This window comes from Hyla sarda, chromosome 1 (assembly GCF_029499605.1).
Source record: "Hyla sarda isolate aHylSar1 chromosome 1, aHylSar1.hap1, whole genome shotgun sequence".
In the NCBI taxonomy this organism is placed as follows: Eukaryota; Metazoa; Chordata; class Amphibia; order Anura; family Hylidae; genus Hyla; species Hyla sarda.
The window spans coordinates 618360645-618382321 of NC_079189.1; the positions used below are offsets into that span (position 1 = coordinate 618360645).

A 21677-nucleotide genomic window follows, 5' to 3' on the forward strand; every position below is an offset into this window, starting at 1 on the left:
TCCCCCCGCCCCAGTAATGGCTGACGCTGCTCTCCCCCCGCCCCAGTAATGGCTGATGCTGCTCTCCCCCGCCCCAGTAATGGCTGACGCTGCTCTCCCTCCCGCCCCAGTAATGGCTGACGCTTTTCTCCCCCCGCCCCAGTAATGGCTGACGCTGCTCTCCCCCCGCCCCAGTAATGGCTGCTGCTGTTTTCCCCCCGCCCCAGTAATGGCTGACGCTTCTCTCCCCCCCGCCCCAGTAATGGCTGACGCTGCTCTCCCCCCCTGCCCCAGTAATGGCTGACGCTGCTCTCCCCCCCCATCCCGCCTCAGTAATGGCTGACGCTGCTCTCCCCCCCCCACCCCGCCCCAGTAATGGCTGACTCCTTCTACACTTTTACTTCTGCACACAGTAAATCCAGTAATCCGGACGCCACCTTCCCGGGCGCACTTTATAAATTCAGGGGTTTCCTAAGTGGAGCGCGAGCAGCTGTATCGTAAACGCCATCAGTCTTCATTTATGAGGAGACTTTACATTCCAGGTCCAGTCAGTCACGTCTGCGGCGCATAATTCACATGGTAAATCTGCTGCTTTCCATCTCTGGACGGTAACGCACATTCTGCTCTAAATAACAGGGTTTTCCCCGATGGCCAGGAGTCAATTACGGCCGACGCTGATGATAATTGTGATCTATGGCTTGTTACAGCCCCCGACACTCCCGGCATCTTAACTGGATGGGACCCTGGGGCTTCTAAATGGAAAATTCTTGTTAGTGATGTCATGGTAACGAAACCGTATAAAGGGAAACAAGCTTTGATGTGTACGTGTGATAAGTGGTCACAGAGGGTCATGTGACTCATAGAGGTCTATTGGATCACTGTATATAGGGTACGTCAGTGGGGTCTGGTCATGTCTATCAGTCTCTGCTTCTCTAGTCCCTTCATTCTAGTGATTGGTGGGGTCCCAGTCATCAGACCAAGCTAATGCATAGGTGCTTGTAAGGATGGCCGCTGGGACCCCCATTGTTCACCACAGCTCAATCGAAAGTGAGCCCATCCAAGTCTATGACTGATGGCAACAGCCAAGAGCAGTGCTCCCCCAGAACCCTCTTCTGGCAATCGGTGGTGATGGTGGTAGTGGGGGTATTTGACAGACTAAACCTTGTGGATAGGTGATGAACGCTTTGGCCATTGGGGGTCTGACTACCAGGAATCCCATTGGTCAACATTGCTCTATCGAGCAACAAACAGCAAAGATAGCCAAAGAAACCGCATGAACAGCCAACAGAAAACTCACAATAAGCGTGGACGCGTTTTCATCGCTACCACTGGCTAAGGGTGTTTCCGAAACGCGTCCACGCTTATTGTGAGTTGTCTGCTGGCTGTTCTCCACTTTTCATGCGGTTTTAATGGGATCCGAATAAAGTTTTCATCGCTATCACTGGCTAAGGGTGTTACTCCAAACGCGTCCACGCTTATTGTCAGTTGTTTGTTGGCTGTTTTCCGCTTTTCATGCGGTTTTAATGGGATCCCAATAAAGTTTTCATCGCTACCACTGACTAAGAGTGTTACCCGAAATGCGTCCATGCTTATTGTGAGTTGTCTGTTGGCTGTTCTCCGCTTTTCATGCGGTTTTAATGGGATCCCAATAAAGTTTTCATCGCTACCACTGGCTAAGTGTGTTACCCGAAACGTGTCCACGCTTATTGTGAGTTGGCTGTTGGCTGTTCTCCGCTTTTCATGCGGTTTTAATGGGATCCGAATAAAGTTTTCATCGCTACCACTGGCTAAGGATGTTACCTGAAACGCGTCCACGCTTATTGTGAGTTGTCTGTTCTCCGCTTTTCATGCGATTTTCAATGGGATCCAAATAAAGTTTTCATCGCTACCACTGGCTAAGGGTGTTACCCGAAACGTGTCCACGCTTATTGTAAGTTGTCTGTTTGCTGTTCTCTGCTTTTCATGCGGTTTTAATGGGATCCGAATAAAGATTTCATCGCTACCACTGGCTAAGGGTGTTCCCGAAAGGCGTCCATGCTTATTGTGAGTTTTCTGTTGGCTGTTCTCCGCTTTTCTTGCGGTTTTAATGGGATCCGAATAAAGTTTACCACTGGCTAAGGGTGTTACCCGAAACGCATCCACGCTTATTGTGAGTTGTCTGTTGGCTGTTCTCCGCTTTTCATGCGATTTTAATGGGATCCGAATAAAGTTTACATCGCTACCACTGGCTAAGGGTGTTACCCGAAACGCGTCCACGCTTATTGTGAGTTGTCTGTTGGCTGTTCTCTGCTTTTCATGCGGTTTTAATGGGATCCAAATAAAGTTTACATCGCTACCACTGGCTAAAGGTGTTACCCGAAACGCTAATCTGAAATCTGTGACACTGATGGCAACAACCAAGCACAGTATTCTCCCCGTCCCATGTTCTGGCAATTGATGGAGGTCCCGGCTACTGGTGATAAATATTACCTTGGAAGGGGTCTAACCACTAACAACTCCATTGATCGTCATTGCTTTATAGATAATAGAGGCCCCACCCATTTAATTCTATAACAATGAAAGAAACCATGAAAAACAGCGCCCCCCCCAGTCTGGTGATTAGTGGGGGTCCCTGTGGTATATGACCAAGTTAGTAGATAAATGGTGGCTCAGTGGGGGTCTGACCGCTGGGACCCCCATGGATCGCTATTATAAGCACCGGCGCTCCATTTAAGATCTATGACAGTTCAGACTGATCATCTCAATCCTACTAAGACTCCGAGGCGTCTTCCATTACCCTCAGAACGTTAGAAGAATCTTCCACATTCAACTGTAATTAGATTAACTTGAAGACTTATAATTTCCTATATATGGAGGTGCAGTACCCTAAACAGCCTGTGGGGGTGCCAGAGAATATAAGAATAACTACTGCAAACAGGAGTCAGTAAAAGTCCTTTTTTTCTCTCCAATTATTGCTTTATAGGGCAAAACATCTAAAGAGGGAAAACATCTGTTATGAAGGAAAAAGTGGAATTTTCTTTTCTGAGCTGCAGGAAGCGAAGAATCGTCTTGGGAGGCGCTACCCTGCAATGTCTCAGCCTACACTCGGTGCCATGAGAAGGTTAAGTGGTCTGCACCATGTGTAAGGGGGGGGGGGGTTCATTATTTGCTCATTAGGCTTTAATTACTCTCTAATACACAGGACATGGAGGTCAGCGATTTCTCCCCTCCCCCAGGTGGAGGCTTTAATGATATCCTGGCGGGGGGGAGGGGGTCCGTGTTCTAGACCAGAGGCCCAAGCGGCACAGACATCACTTTGATGTTCCCTCTAATAATTAGAATATAATACATAATGTTTATGGGGCCGTCAGCAGATCTCATGGCGAGGCCTCCGGGGGTGGATGGAGCAGGAGGAGCAGAATTTATTATACACAAATAACTGGGATCTGTCCAGGCGACGTTCCCACCGCCGCACACGTCCCATCTGTTCTCTACATGATACAGGACATCCAGGGCGTTCATCCCTCTAAGGGTCTGATCATTTACACATGCTCCGCCATGGCCTGGATCCAGCTCATCAGACGAGCTCTCCTCCTCCATATGCTTTACAACCTGAAGAGAGGCCGATGTGCCCAGGTCACTGCCCCCGCGGTCCCTGATCGGCCCATGGAAAGGGTGGGTCCAACTATATTGGTGAATTGGTGGAGAGTTCTACAAGTATCACAAAATCACTGCTGATCTACACCACAGTCTTATCCATGAGGAATCTTATGTCTACTGCTCTAATGACCCCATCTCCAGAGCTGTAGACCCATCTGACAAGCCTCTGTGCCCCACACCCATCTGACAAGCCTCTGTGCCCCACACCCATCTGACAAGCCTCTGTGCCCCACACCCATCTGACAAGCCTCTGTGCCCCACACCCATCTGACAAGCCTCTGTGCCCCACAACCATCTGACAAGCCTCTGTGCCCCACACCCATCTGACAAGCCTCTGTGCCCTACAGTCATCTGACAAGCCTCCGTGCCCTACACCCATCTGACAAGCCTCTGTGCCCCACACCCATCTGACAAGCCTCCGTGCCCTACAGTCATCTGACAAGCCTCCGTGCCCTACACCCATCTGACAAGCCTCTGTGCCCCACACCCATCTGACAAGCCTCTGTGCCCCACACCCATCTGACAAGCCTCTGTGCCCCACACCCATCTGACAAGCCTCTGTGCCCTACAGCTATCTGACAAGCCTCTGTGCCCCACACCCATCTGACAAGCCTCTCTGCCCCACACCCATCTGACAAGCCTCTGTGCCCTACAGCCATCTGACAAGCCTCTGTGCCCCACACCCATCTGACAGGCCTCTGTGCCCCACACCCATCTGACAGGTCTCCCTGCTCCACACCCATCTAACAAGCCTCTGTGCCCCACACCCATCTGACAAGCTTACATGCCACACACCCATCTGACAAGCCTCTCTTCCCCACACCCATCTGACAGGTCTCCCTGCTCCACACTCATCTGACAAGCCTCTCTGCCCCACACCCATCTGACAAGCCTCTGTGCCCCACACCCATCTGACAAGCCTCCGTGCCCCACACCCATCTGAAAAGCCTCCGTGCCCCACACCCATCTGACAAGCCTTTGTGCCCCACACCCATCTGACAAGCCTCTGTGCCCCACAACCATCTGACAGATCTCCCTGCTCCACACCCATCTGACAAGCTTCCGTGCCCCACACCCATCTGACAAGCTTCCGTGCCCAACACCCATCTGACAAGCCTCTCTGCCCCACACCCATCTGACAAGCCTCTGTGCCCCACACCCATCTGACAGGTCTCCCTGCTTCACACCCATCTGACAAGCCTCTGTGCCCCACACCCATCTGACAGGTCTCCCTGCCCCACACCCATCTGACAAGCCTCTGTACCCCACACCCATCTGACAAGCCTCTGTGCCCCACACCCATCTGACAAGCCTCTGTGCCCCACATCCATCTGACAAGCCTCTGCGCCCCACACCCATCTGACAGGTCTCCCTGCTCCACACTCATCTGACAAGCCTCTTTGCCCCACACCCATCTGACAAGCCTCTGTGCCACACACCCATCTGACAAGCCTCCGTGCCCCACACCCATCTGACAAGCCTCTGTGCCCCACACCCATCTGACAAGCCTCTGTGCCCCACACCCATCTGACAAGCCTCTGTGCCCCTCACCCATCTGACAGGTCTCCCTGCTCCACACCCATCTGACAAGCCTCTGTGCCCACACCCATCTGACAAGCCTCTGTGCCACACACCCATCTGACAAGCCTCCGTGCCCCACACCCATCTGACAAGCCTCCGTGCCCCACACCCATCTGACAAGCCTCTGTGCCCCACACCCATCTGACAAGCCTCTGTGCCCCACACCCATCTGACAAGCCTCTGTGCCCCTCACCCATCTGACAGGTCTCCCTGCTCCACACCCATCTGACAAGCCTCTGTGCCCCACACCCATCTGACAGGTCTCCCTGCTCCACACCCATCTGACAAGCCTCTGTGCCCCACACCCATCTGACAAGCCTCTGTGCCACACACCCATCTGACAAGGCTCTGTGCCCCTCACCCATCTGACAGATCTCCCTGCTCCACACCCATCTGACAAGCTTCCATGCCCCACATCCATCTGACAAGCCTCCGTGCCCCACATCCATCTGACAAGCCTCCGTGCCCCACATCCATCTGACAAGCCTCTGTGCCCCACATCCATCTGACAAGCCTCTGTGCCCCACAACAATCTGACAAGCCTCTGTGCCCCACACCCATCTGACAAGCCTCCGTGCCCCACACCCATCTTACAGGTCTCCCTGCCCCACACATCTGACTGGTCTCCCTGCCCAATACCCATCTGACCAGTCTCCATGCCTCAGACCCACCTGTTTTCTGGGCTTCTGTTGTGATGTACTTGGGCTCCTCTGTCCATGGCGTAGCGTGAGCAGCCACACTCCAATCACTCCAGGTGCCAATCTCAGAGTCCTTGGCTGCCACTTGGATTATGTATTCCTTACCAGCGTAGGCGTCTGTGATGGTGTGAGACGTCCCGTCTGATAACTCTACCTGCAGCGAGAACACGAAACAGTCACAAACAACCACCGGAGGGCGCCTGTTCAGGGTAAAAGTGTCACCAGGAAATGTCATATATCGTGTACAACAGGTTTATATATTAAATGTATCTATATATATAGATAATACAGGATCCGCCAATCACTATAGGTAATGGACACCACTCACCATCCCCCACCCTGCACAGGTCACAGAGTATGACCACAACAACCTGCAAACCACAGGGTCAAATAGTCCAGGTGCAAAAAACTGCTCCCAAAATTATATAAAATAAATGATAAAATCAGAGATTAAAAATGAAATGTATCAGTATCTGCAGATTGCAGTATTATAGTAGTTATATTCTTGTATATAGGAGGCAGTATTATAGTAGATATATTCTTGTCTATAGGAGCAGTATTATAGTAGTTATATTCTTGTATATAGAAGCAGTATTATAGTAGTTATATTCTTGTATATAGGAGCAGTATTATAGTAGTTATATTCTTGTATATAGGAGCAGTATTATAGTAGTTATATTCTTGTATATAGGAGCAGTATTATAGTGGATATATTCTTGTATATAGGGGGCAGTATTATAGTAGTTATATTCTTGTATATAGGAGGCAGTATTATAGTAGTTATATTCTTGTATATAGGAGCAGTATTATAGTGGATATATTCTTGTATATAGGGGGCAGTATTATAGTAGTTATATTCTTGTATATAGGAGGCAGTATTATAGTAGTTATATTCTTGTATATAGGAGCAGTATTATAGTAGTTATATTCTTGTATATAGGAGCAGTATTATAGTAGTTCTATTCTTGTGTATAGGAGAAGTATTATAGTAGTTATATTCTTGTATATAGGAGGCAGTATTATAGTAGTTATATTCTTGTATATAGGAGCAGTATTATAGTAGATATATTCTTGTATATAGGGGCAGTATTATAGTAGTTATATTCTTGTATATAGGAGCAGTATTATAGTAGATATATTCTTGTATATAGGAGCAGTATTATATTAGTTATATTCTTGTATATAGGAGCAGTATTATAGTAGTTATATTCTTGTATATAGGAGCAGTATTATAGTAGTTATACTTTTGTATATAGGAGCAGTATTATAGTAGTTATATTCTTGTATATAGGAGCAGTATTATGGTAGTTATATTCTTGTATATAGGAGGCAGTATTATAGTAGTTATATTCTTGTATATAGGGAACAGTATTATAGTAGTTATATTCTTGTATATAGGAGCAGTATTATAGTAGTTATATTCTTGTATATAGGAGCAGTATTATAGTAGTTATATTCTTGTATATAGGAGCAGTATTATAGTAGTTATATTCTTGTATATAGGAGCAGTATTATAGTAGTTATATTCTTGTATATAGGAGCAGTATTATAGTAGATATATTCTTGTATATAGGAGCAGTATTATAGTAGATATATTCTTGTATATAGGAGCAGTATTATAGTAGTTACATTCTTGTATATAGGAGCAGTATTATAGTAGATATATTCTTGTATATAGGAGCAGTATTATAGTAGATATATTCTTGTATATAGGGGCAGTATTATAGTAGTTATATTTTTGTATATAGGAGCAGTATTATAGTAGTTATATTCTTGTATATAGGAGCAGTATTATAGTAGTTATATTCTTGTATATAGGAGCAGTATTATAGTAGTTATATTCTTGTATATAGGAGCAGTATTATGGTAGTTATATTCTTGTATATAGGAGGCAGTATTATAGTAGTTATATTCTTGTATATAGGGAACAGTATTATAGTAGTTATATTCTTGTACATAGGAGCAGTATTATAGTAGTTATATTCTTGTATATAGGAGCAGTATTATAGTAGTTATATTCTTGTATATAGGAGCAGTATTATAGTAGTTATATTCTTGTATATAGGAGCAGTATTATAGTAGATATATTCTTGTATATAGGAGCAGTATTATAGTATATATATATATTCTTGTATATAGGAGCAGTATTATAGTAGTTATATTCTTGTATTTAGGAGCAGTATTATAGTAGTTATATTCTTGTATATAGGAGCAGTATTATAGTAGTTATATTCTTGTATATAGGAGCAGTATTATAGTAGATATATTCTTGTATATATGAGCAGTATTATAGTAGTTATATTCTTGTATATAGGAGCAGTATTATAGTAGTTATATTCTTGTATATAGGAGCAGTATTATAGTAGTTATATTCTTGTATATAGGAGCAGTATTATAGTAGTTACATTCTTGTATATAGGAGGCAGTATTATAGTACTTATATTCTTGTATATAGGAGCAGTATTATAGTAGTTATATTCTTGTATATAGGAGCAGTATTATAGTAGTTATATTCTTGTATATAGGAGCAGTATTATAGAAGTTATATTCTTGTATATAGGGGCAGTATTATAGTAGTTATATTCTTGTATATAGGAGCAGTATTATAGTAGTTATATTCTTGTACATAGGAGTCAGTATTATAGTAGTTTTATTCTTGTATATAGGAGCAGTATTATAGTAGTTATATTCTTGTATATAGGAGCAGTATTATAGTAGTTATATTCTTGTATATAGGAGGCAGTATTATAGTAGTTATATTCTTGTATATAGGGAACAGTATTATAGTAGTTATATTCTTGTACATAGGAGCAGTATTATAGTAGTTATATTCTTGTATATAGGAGCAGTATTATAGTAGTTATATTCTTGTATATAGGAGCAGTATTATAGTAGTTATATTCTTGTATATAGGAGCAGTATTATAGTAGATATATTCTTGTATATAGGAGCAGTATTATAGTATATATATATATTCTTGTATATAGGAGCAGTATTATAGTAGTTATATTCTTGTATTTAGGAGCAGTATTATAGTAGTTATATTCTTGTATATAGGAGCAGTATTATAGTAGTTATATTCTTGTATATAGGAGCAGTATTATAGTAGATATATTCTTGTATATAGGAGCAGTATTATAGTAGTTATATTCTTGTATATAGGAGCAGTATTATAGTAGTTATATTCTTGTATATAGGAGCAGTATTATAGTAGTTATATTCTTGTATATAGGAGCAGTATTATAGTAGTTACATTCTTGTATATAGGAGGCAGTATTATAGTACTTATATTCTTGTATATAGGAGCAGTATTATAGTAGTTATATTCTTGTATATAGGAGCAGTATTATAGTAGTTATATTCTTGTATATAGGAGCAGTATTATAGAAGTTATATTCTTGTATATAGGGGCAGTATTATAGTAGTTATATTCTTGTATATAGGAGCAGTATTATAGTAGTTATATTCTTGTACATAGGAGTCAGTATTATAGTAGTTATATTCTTGTATATAGGAGCAGTATTATAGTAGTTATATTCTTGTATATAGGAGCAGTATTATAGTAGTTATATTCTTGTATATAGGAGGCAGTATTATAGTAGTTATATTCTTGTATATAGGGAACAGTATTATAGTAGTTATATTCTTGTACATAGGAGCAGTATTATAGTAGTTATATTCTTGTATATAGGAGCAGTATTATAGTAGTTATATTCTTGTATATAGGAGCAGTATTATAGTAGTTATATTCTTGTATATAGGAGCAGTATTATAGTAGATATATTCTTGTATATAGGAGCAGTATTATAGTATATATATTCTTGTATATAGGAGCAGTATTATAGTAGTTATATTCTTGTATATAGGAGCAGTATTATAGTAGTTATATTCTTGTATATAGGAGCAGTATTATAGTAGATATATTCTTGTATATATGAGCAGTATTATAGTAGTTATATTCTTGTATATAGGGGGCAGTATTATAGTAGATATATTCTTGTATATAGGAGCAGTATTATAGTAGTTATATTCTTGTATATAGGAGCAGTATTATAGTAGATATATTCTTGTATATAGGAGCAGTATTATAGTAGTTATATTCTTGTATATAGGAGCAGTATTATAGTAGATATATTCTTGTATATAGGAGCAGTATTATAGTAGTTATATTCTTGTATATAGGAGCAGTATTATAGTAGTTATATTCTTGTATATAGGAGCAGTATTATAGTAGTTATATTCTTGTATATAGGAGGCAGTATTATAGTAGTTATATTCTTGTATATAGGAGCAGTATTATAGTAGTTATATTCTTGTATATAGGAGCAGTATTATAGTAGTTATATTCTTGTATATAGGGGGCAGTATTATAGTAGATATATTCTTGTATATAGGAGCAGTATTATAGTAGTTATATTCTTGTATATAGGAGCAGTATTATAGTAGTTATATTCTTGTATATAGGAGCAGTATTATAGTAGTTATATTCTTGTATATAGGAGCAGTATTATAGTAGTTATATTCTTGTATATAGGAGCAGTATTATAGTAGTTATATTCTTGTATATATGAGCAGTATTATAGTAGTTATATTCTTGTATATAGGGGGCAGTATTATAGTAGTTATATTCTTGTATATAGGAGCAGTATTATAGTAGTTATATGCTTGCATATAGAAGCAGTATTATAGTAGTTATATTCTTGTATATAGGAGCAGTATTATAGTAGTTATATTCTTGTACATAGGAGTCAGTATTATAGTAGTTATATTCTTGTATATAGGAGCAGTATTATAGTAGTTATATTTTTGTATATAGGAGCAGTATTATAGTAGTTATATTCTTGTATATAGGAGCAGTATTATAGTAGTTATATTCTTGTATATAGGAGCAGTATTATAGTAGTTATATTCTTGTATATAGGAGCAGTATTATGGTAGTTATATTCTTGTATATAGGAGGCAGTATTATAGTAGTTATATTCTTGTATATAGGGAACAGTATTATAGTAGTTATATTCTTGTACATAGGAGCAGTATTATAGTAGTTATATTCTTGTATATAGGAGCAGTATTATAGTAGATATATTCTTGTATATAGGAGCAGTATTATAGTATATATATATATTCTTGTATATAGGAGCAGTATTATAGTAGTTATATTCTTGTATTTAGGAGCAGTATTATAGTAGTTATATTCTTGTATATAGGAGCAGTATTATAGTAGATATATTCTTGTATATAGGAGCAGTATTATAGTATATATATATATTCTTGTATATAGGAGCAGTATTATAGTAGTTATATTCTTGTATTTAGGAGCAGTATTATAGTAGTTATATTCTTGTATATAGGAGCAGTATTATAGTAGTTATATTCTTGTATATAGGAGCAGTATTATAGTAGATATATTCTTGTATATATGAGCAGTATTATAGTAGTTATATTCTTGTATATAGGAGCAGTATTATAGTAGTTATATTCTTGTATATAGGAGCAGTATTATAGTAGTTATATTCTTGTATATAGGAGCAGTATTATAGTAGTTACATTCTTGTATATAGGAGGCAGTATTATAGTACTTATATTCTTGTATATAGGAGCAGTATTATAGTAGTTATATTCTTGTATATAGGAGCAGTATTATAGTAGTTATATTCTTGTATATAGGAGCAGTATTATAGAAGTTATATTCTTGTATATAGGGGCAGTATTATAGTAGTTATATTCTTGTATATAGGAGCAGTATTATAGTAGTTATATTCTTGTACATAGGAGTCAGTATTATAGTAGTTTTATTCTTGTATATAGGAGCAGTATTATAGTAGTTATATTCTTGTATATAGGAGCAGTATTATAGTAGTTATATTCTTGTATATAGGAGGCAGTATTATAGTAGTTATATTCTTGTATATAGGGAACAGTATTATAGTAGTTATATTCTTGTACATAGGAGCAGTATTATAGTAGTTATATTCTTGTATATAGGAGCAGTATTATAGTAGTTATATTCTTGTATATAGGAGCAGTATTATAGTAGTTATATTCTTGTATATAGGAGCAGTATTATAGTAGATATATTCTTGTATATAGGAGCAGTATTATAGTATATATATATATATTCTTGTATATAGGAGCAGTATTATAGTAGTTATATTCTTGTATTTAGGAGCAGTATTATAGTAGTTATATTCTTGTATATAGGAGCAGTATTATAGTAGTTATATTCTTGTATATAGGAGCAGTATTATAGTAGATATATTCTTGTATATAGGAGCAGTATTATAGTAGTTATATTCTTGTATATAGGAGCAGTATTATAGTAGTTATATTCTTGTATATAGGAGCAGTATTATAGTAGTTATATTCTTGTATATAGGAGCAGTATTATAGTAGTTACATTCTTGTATATAGGAGGCAGTATTATAGTACTTATATTCTTGTATATAGGAGCAGTATTATAGTAGTTATATTCTTGTATATAGGAGCAGTATTATAGTAGTTATATTCTTGTATATAGGAGCAGTATTATAGAAGTTATATTCTTGTATATAGGGGCAGTATTATAGTAGTTATATTCTTGTATATAGGAGCAGTATTATAGTAGTTATATTCTTGTACATAGGAGTCAGTATTATAGTAGTTATATTCTTGTATATAGGAGCAGTATTATAGTAGTTATATTCTTGTATATAGGAGCAGTATTATAGCAGTTATATTCTTGTATATAGGAGGCAGTATTATAGTAGTTATATTCTTGTATATAGGAGGCAGTATTATAGTAGTTATATTCTTGTATATAGGGAACAGTATTATAGTAGTTATATTCTTGTACATAGGAGCAGTATTATAGTAGTTATATTCTTGTATATAGGAGCAGTATTATAGTAGTTATATTCTTGTATATAGGAGCAGTATTATAGTAGTTATATTCTTGTATATAGGAGCAGTATTATAGTAGATATATTCTTGTATATAGGAGCAGTATTATAGTATATATATTCTTGTATATAGGAGCAGTATTATAGTAGTTATATTCTTGTATATAGGAGCAGTATTATAGTAGTTATATTCTTGTATATAGGAGCAGTATTATAGTAGATATATTCTTGTATATATGAGCAGTATTATAGTAGTTATATTCTTGTATATAGGGGGCAGTATTATAGTAGATATATTCTTGTATATAGGAGCAGTATTATAGTAGTTATATTCTTGTATATAGGAGCAGTATTATAGTAGATATATTCTTGTATATAGGAGCAGTATTATAGTAGTTATATTCTTGTATATAGGAGCAGTATTATAGTAGATATATTCTTGTATATAGGAGCAGTATTATAGTAGTTATATTCTTGTATATAGGAGCAGTATTATAGTAGTTATATTCTTGTATATAGGAGCAGTATTATAGTAGTTATATTCTTGTATATAGGAGGCAGTATTATAGTAGTTATATTCTTGTATATAGGAGCAGTATTATAGTAGTTATATTCTTGTATATAGGAGCAGTATTATAGTAGTTATATTCTTGTATATAGGGGGCAGTATTATAGTAGATATATTCTTGTATATAGGAGCAGTATTATAGTAGTTATATTCTTGTATATAGGAGCAGTATTATAGTAGTTATATTCTTGTATATAGGAGCAGTATTATAGTAGTTATATTCTTGTATATAGGAGCAGTATTATAGTAGTTATATTCTTGTATATAGGAGCAGTATTATAGTAGTTATATTCTTGTATATATGAGCAGTATTATAGTAGTTATATTCTTGTATATAGGGGGCAGTATTATAGTAGTTATATTCTTGTATATAGGAGCAGTATTATAGTAGTTATATGCTTGCATATAGAAGCAGTATTATAGTAGTTATATTCTTGTATATAGGAGCAGTATTATAGTAGTTATATTCTTGTACATAGGAGTCAGTATTATAGTAGTTATATTCTTGTTTATAGGAGCAGTATTATAGTAGTTATATTCTTGTATATAGGAGGCAGTATTATAGTAGTTATATTCTTGTATATAGGAAACAGTATTATAGTAGTTATATTCTTGTATATAAGAGCAGTATTATAGTAGTTATATTCTTGTATATAGGAGCAGTATTATAGTAGTTATATTCCTGTATATAGGAGGCAGTATTATAGTAGTTATATTCCTGTATATAGGAGCAGTATTATAGTAGTTATATTCCTGTATATAGGAGCAGTATTATAGTAGTTATATTCTTGTATATAGGAGCAGTATTATAGTAGATATATTCTTGTATATAGGAGCAGTATTATAGTAGATATATTCTTGTATATAGGAGCAGTATTGTAGTATATAGTATTCCTGGCTATATTATGAAGTCCTGGAGTTGGGGGAGTTTTGTTCTCATATAAGGAGTACAGTCGGGATTGAGGGATGGGGTGACAGAGCTGGCAGCCCGGCTGACACAGAACAGAGGGCGCGCGGTGATATCCGGCCAGGTGACAGATACACATTATACACAATGGCTGTCAGGGGGTGTCATATCCATAATGACTGTCCCGAGCCCCCCGCCACAGTCAGCAGGATATCAGGTCTCTCCTCTGTGCTGAGTGCCATGAGACGAGGGGTCGGCAGGTGAACGTCTGCAGACATAGGACCCTGCTGTACACTGTGCACACTATGTCCTCCGCAGTACCCACAATGCATCACTCACATCAGTCCCTGTCCCTAGTGCCGCTCACAACATCAGTTCTTTATCGCACATTGCACTTGTTAGACACTAAAATACACGACATGAAAGACTATGGGACCAAACAGGGAGAAACCAGGGATCGGAACACTGATCCAATAGACACAGGGACTGAAGACTAGACCACTGGACACCAGGGACTGAAGACTAAACCACTGGACACCAGGGACTGGAGACTAAACCACTGGACACCAGGGACTAGAGACTAAACCACTGGACACCAGGGACTGGAGACTAAATCACTGGACACCAGAGACTGGAGACTAAACCACTGGACACCAGGGACTGGAGACTAAACCACTGGACACCAGGGACTGGAGACTAAACCACTGGAAACCGGGGACTGAAGACTAAACCACTGGACACCAGGGACAGGAGATTAAACCACTGGACACCAGGGACTGGAGATTAAACCACTGGACACCAGGGACTGAAGACTAGACCACTGGACACCAGGGACTGAAGACTAAACCATTGGAAACCAGGGACTGGAGACTAAACCACTGGACACCAGGGACTGGAGACTAAACCACTGGACACCAGGGACTGGAGACTAAATCACTGGACACCAGAGACTGGAGACTAAACCACTGGACACCAGGGACTGGAGACTAAACCACTGGACACCAGGGACTGGAGACTAAACCACTGGAAACCAGGGACTGAAGACTAAACCACTGGACACCAGGGACTGGAGACTAAACCACTGGACACCAGGGACTGGAGACTAAACCACTGGACACCAGCGACTGGAGACTAAACCACTGGACACCAGCGACTGGAGACTAAACCACTGGACACCAGGGACTGAAGACTAAACCACTGGACACTAGGGGCTGGAGACTAAATCACTGGACACCAGAGACTGGAGACTAAACCACTGGACACCAGGGACTGAAGACTAAACCACTGGACACCAGGGACTGGAGACTAAACCACTGGAAACCAGGGACTGAAGACTAAACCACTGGACACCAGGGACTGAAGACTAAACCACTGGACACCAGGGACTGAAGACTAAACCACTGGACACCAGGGACTGAACACTAAACCACTGGACACCAGGGACTGAACACTAAACCACTGGACATCAGGGACTGAACACTAAACCACTGGACATCAGGGACTGAAGACTAAACCACTGGACATCAGGAACTGAAGACTAAACCACTGGACATCAGGGACTGAAGACTAAACCACTGGACATCAGGGACTGAAGACTAAACCACTGGACACCAGGGACTGAAGACTAAACCAATGGACATCAGGGACTAAAGACTAAACCACTGGACATCAGGGACTGAAGACTAAAGCACTGGACACCAGGGACTGGAGACTAAACCACTGGACACCAGGGACTGGAGACTAGACCACTGGACACCAGGGACTGAAGGCTAAAGCACTGGACACCGGGGACTGGAGACTAAACCACTGGACACCAGAGACTGGAGACTAAACCACTGGACACCAGGGACTGAAGACTAAACCACTGGACACCAGGGACTGAAGACTAGACCACTGGACACCAGGGACTGAAGAGTAGATCACTGGACACCAGGGACTGGAGACTAAACCACTGGACACCAGGGACTGGAGACTAGACCACTAGACACCAGGGACTGAAGACTAAACCACTGGACACTAGGGACTGGAGACTAGACCACTGGACACCAAGGACTGAAGACTAAACAACTGGACACAGGGACTGAAGACTAAACCACTGGACACCAGGGACCGAAGACTAAACCCCTGGACAACAGGGACTGAAGACTAAACCACTGGACACCAGGGACAGAAGACTAAACCACAGGACACCAGGGACTGGAGACTAAACCACTGGACACCAGGGACTGAAGACTAAACCACTGGACACCAGGGACTGAAGACTAAACCACTGGACACCAGGGACTGAAGACTAAACCACAAGACACCAGGGACTGAAGACTAAATCACAGGACACCAGGGACTGAAAACTAAACCACTGGACACCAGGGACTGAAGACTAAACCACTGGACACCAGGGACTGGAGACTAAACCACTGGACACCAGGGACTGAAGACTAAACCACTGGACACCAGGGACTGGAGACTAAACCACTGGACACCAGGGACTGGAGACTAAACTACAGATCAATTTGGGTGTATATAAGTTCTTTGTATATATACTCTATGGCCACAAGTATGTGAACCCCCACTTTATAATTAAGTTCAGGTGTAAGATCAATGTATGGGTGGTACTGAAGGGCTCAGGGACTACATGCGGCACTATCATAGGATGAACCCCTAGAGAACATCATCTACAATAAAACATGGCGACTACTGTAAGAGGTGGAGGGGTAATGGTCAGGGGACATTTTTCGGGGTTCGGGCCCCTTTACTTCAAGTAAAGGATTAACAAAATGAATAACCAGAAGTTCCCGGAGGTCACATGAATGAAGGATTCCGGTCTATAACGATGGCGGCACCAGAAGCTTCGCCGGCATTGAGTTCTGCCTGTCAGCTCCTCTAGGTGGCGCTGTTCCCACACTTATTTGACTAATCCAGACATTTACTTTAGTAACATCGTCCACTGTGGTTCGCACATCTATTTACCTAGAATAATCAGGGGACTACGGGGTTAATCAGCGCTGTCTGCCCTGTATTTACTGACCGGCATAGCTGCAGACATCTGGCGCACTACGCAGCGCCCTGAGACGCACAATTAGGTAGATGCAATGGGATTGCGGCCCCTCTGGTGTCCGCCGTATTAATGGCTTTCACGCAGAATTAGGGGGGGATGACTGGCGGAAGTTCTTCTTATCGACCTGGATGTCACCATTACCTCGCAAAGTGCCGGTCGTGCCGCTATACGCAGTAACATCCGCTATGGAGATTTCAGCGTCACAAATCTGACTGCCATTAGTAAGAGAATCAAAGATGTTCACTTACGTAATGTATATTTGTGCACAATCTAATTTACACATTACGTAAGTGGACACCTCCATTTTTGGGACAACTTAATCAAAATCGTGGGAGAAAAAACATTAAAAAAAATCATCTCCTGGGATTACGTATTGGAGAACACGTAGGCCGAGGAGCCTAAAGACCCCAGTAACCAATAGGGGGAAGTTTTTTTATAGTTTTTTCACTATTTTTTGGGCAACATTTTGAGTGGTTTATAAAAGATTGTAAAGCCGTGCGCCATATTCAAAGCTCGTAAGACCCAGAGAAGGTAAAGAACTGGATCCTTGCCGGAAGTGACCGGACACGATCTCAGTGGAGAAGAATAAAGGGGAGGAGGAGGAAGATGGAAGAAGAAGATCCACGACAGAGGAACAGAGTACGGGAATACGGGGCAAGATGGAGGAACTCCGGCCTTCACACCAGCTCAATGGCTCTAAGGGTAATGGTGATGGTTCCCAATAGTGACATCCCCGCCATGTCCAGTGTGGTCGCGGATCCTCCTACACGCATCATCCACCTCTCGCACCTGAACCATAGATTTCCTACAAGTCGTCTACACAAGTCTCTGATAATTCCCTCCATTGTGTCCTCATCAACATGACAACGATGCCTCGTCCTACAGAAACCAAACAGACCTTTGGCTGACACCATTCACACTGCGCTGGAAACATGTTCCAAAACAAATTGTGAGTGATGGATTAGGAGCCATAATCTCAGGATCATAACAGTGATCAGGCCCAGCTGGGAATTCCACCGTCCAACGACCCAGCCGAAAGCAGCCGGGACAGAGGGAGCCAAGAGGAGATACAGATGGGAAGATTAGTGACGGCAAAAAACAAGACTCCGGGACGGGACACTGGGCTAAGAACCTGTTCTCATGTCTGATACAGGATACAACACGTCAGATACAGGATACAACACGACTGATACAGGATACAACACGTCAGATACAGGATACAACACGTCAGATACAGGATACAACACGTCAGATACAGGATACAACACGACTGATACAGGATACAACACGACTGATACAGGATACAACACGACTGATACAGGATACAACACGTCAGATACAGGATACAACACGACTGATACAGGATACAACACGACTGATACAGGATACAACACGACTGATACAGGATACAACACGTCAGATACAGAATACAACACGACCGATACAGGATACAACACGTCTGATACAGGATACAACACGACTGATACAGGATACAACACGTCAGACACAGGATACAACATGTCAGATACAGGATACAACACGACTGATACAGGATACAACACATCTGATACAGGATACAACACGACTGATACAGGATACAACACGTCAGATACAGGATACAACACGTCTGATACAGGATACAACACGTCAGATACAGGATACAACACGACTGATACAGGATACAACACGACTGATACAGGATACAACACGACTGATACAGGATACAACACGTCAGATACAGGATACAACACGACTGATACAGGATACAACACGTCTGATACAGGATACAACACGTCTGATACAGGATACAACACGACCGATACAGGATACAACACGTCAGATACAGGATACAACACGTCAGATACAGGATACAACACGACTGATACAGGATACAACACGACTGATACAGGATACAACACGACTGATACAGGATACAACACGTCAGATACAGGATACAACACGACTGATACAGGATACAACACGACTGATACAGGATACAACACGACTGATACAGGATACAACACGTCAGATACAGAATACAACACGACCGATACAGGATACAACACGACCGATACAGGATACAACACGACTGATACAGGATACAACACGTCCGATACAGGATACAACACGACTGATACAGGATACAACACGACTGATACAGGATACAACACGACTGATACAGGATACAACACGACTGATACAGGATACAACACGACTGATACAGGATACAACACGACTGATACAGGATACAACACGACTGATACAGGATACAACACGACTGATACAGGATACAACACGTCCGATACAGGATACAACACGTCCGATACAGGATACAACACGTCTGATACAGGATACAACACGACTGATACAGGATACAACACGACTGATACAGGATACAACACGTCTGATACAGGATACAACACGTCTGATACAGGATACAACACGACTGATACAGGATACAACACGTCAGATACAGGATACAACACGACTGATACAGGATACAACACGACTGATACAGGATACAACATGACTGATACAGGATACAACATGACTGATACAGGATACAACATGACTGATACAGGATACAACACGACTGATACAGGATACAACACGACTGATACAGGATACAACACGACTGATACAGGATACAACATGACTGATACAGGATACAACACGTCAGACACAGGATACAACACGTCAGACACAGGATACAACACATCTGATACAGGATACAACACGACTGATACAGGATACAACATGACTTATACAGGATACAACACGACTGATACAGGATACAACACGTCTGATACAGGATACAACACGTCAGATACAGAATACAACACGACCGATACAGGATACAACACGTCAGATACAGGATACAACACGACTGATACAAGATACAACACGACTGATACAGGATACAACACGACTGATACAGGATACAACATGACTGATACAGGATACAACATGACTGATACAGGATACAACACGACTGATACAGGATACAACACGACTGATACAGGATACAACATGACTGATACAGGATACAACATGACTGATACAGGATACAACACGACTGATACAGGATACAACACGACTTATACAGGATACAACACGACTGATACAGGATACAACACGACTGATACAGGATACAACACGACTTATACAGGATACAACACGTCTGATACAGGATACAACACGTCTGATACAGGATACAACACGACTGATACAGGATACAACACGTCAGATACAGGATACAACACGTCAGATACAGGATACAACATGACTGATACAAGATACAACACGTCTGATACAGGATACAACACGACTGATACAGGATACAACACGTCTGATACAGGATACAACACGACTGATACAGGATACAACACGTCTGATACAGGATACAACACGTCTGATACAGGATACAACACGACTGATACAGGATACAACACGACTGATACAGGATACAACACGTCAGATACAGGATACAACACGTCTGATACAGGATACAACACGACTGATACAGGATACAACACGTCTGATACAGGATACAACACGTCTGATACAGGATACAACACGACTGATACAGGATACAACACGACTGATACAGGATACAACACGTCTGATACAGGATACAACACGTCAGATACAGGATACAACACGACTGATACAGGATACAACACGACTGATACAGGATACAACACGACTGATACAGGATACAACACGACTGATACAGGATACAACATGACTTATACAGGATACAACACGACTGATACAGGATACAACACGACTGATACAGGATACAACACGACTGATACAGGATACAACACGTCTGATACAGGATACAACACGACTGATACAGGATACAACACGTCTGATACAGGATACAACACGACTGATACAGGATACAACACGACTGATACAGGATACAACACGACTTATACAGGATACAACACGTCTGATACAGGATACAACACGTCTGATACAGGATACAACACGTCCGATACAGGATACAACACGTCTGATACAGGATACAACACGTCCGATACAGGATACAACACGTCTGATACAGGATACAACACGACTGATACAGGATACAACACGACTGATACAGGATACAACACGACTGATACAGGATACAACACGTCAGATACAGGATACAACACGACTGATATAGGATACAACACGACTGATACAAGATACAACACGACTGATACAGGATACAACACGACTGATACAGGATACAACACGACTTATACAGGATACAACACGTCTGATACAGGATACAACACGTCTGATACAGGATACAACACGACTGATACAAGATACAACACGACTGATACAGGATACAACACGACTGATACAAGATACA

The 21677-nt window shown here is 40.8% G+C and overlaps 1 protein-coding gene across 1 annotated transcript in view; it reads right to left on the reverse strand.

Moving 5' to 3' along the window:
- The window catches only part of CNTFR (ciliary neurotrophic factor receptor), a gene marked incomplete in the record, with an annotated part of 524182 nt that overhangs the window by 13044 nt on the left and 489461 nt on the right, over positions 1-21677 (reverse strand). The window contains 1 exon segment of the mRNA XM_056551475.1: positions 5871-6051. Coding sequence (XP_056407450.1) covers positions 5871-6051 — 181 coding nt within the window.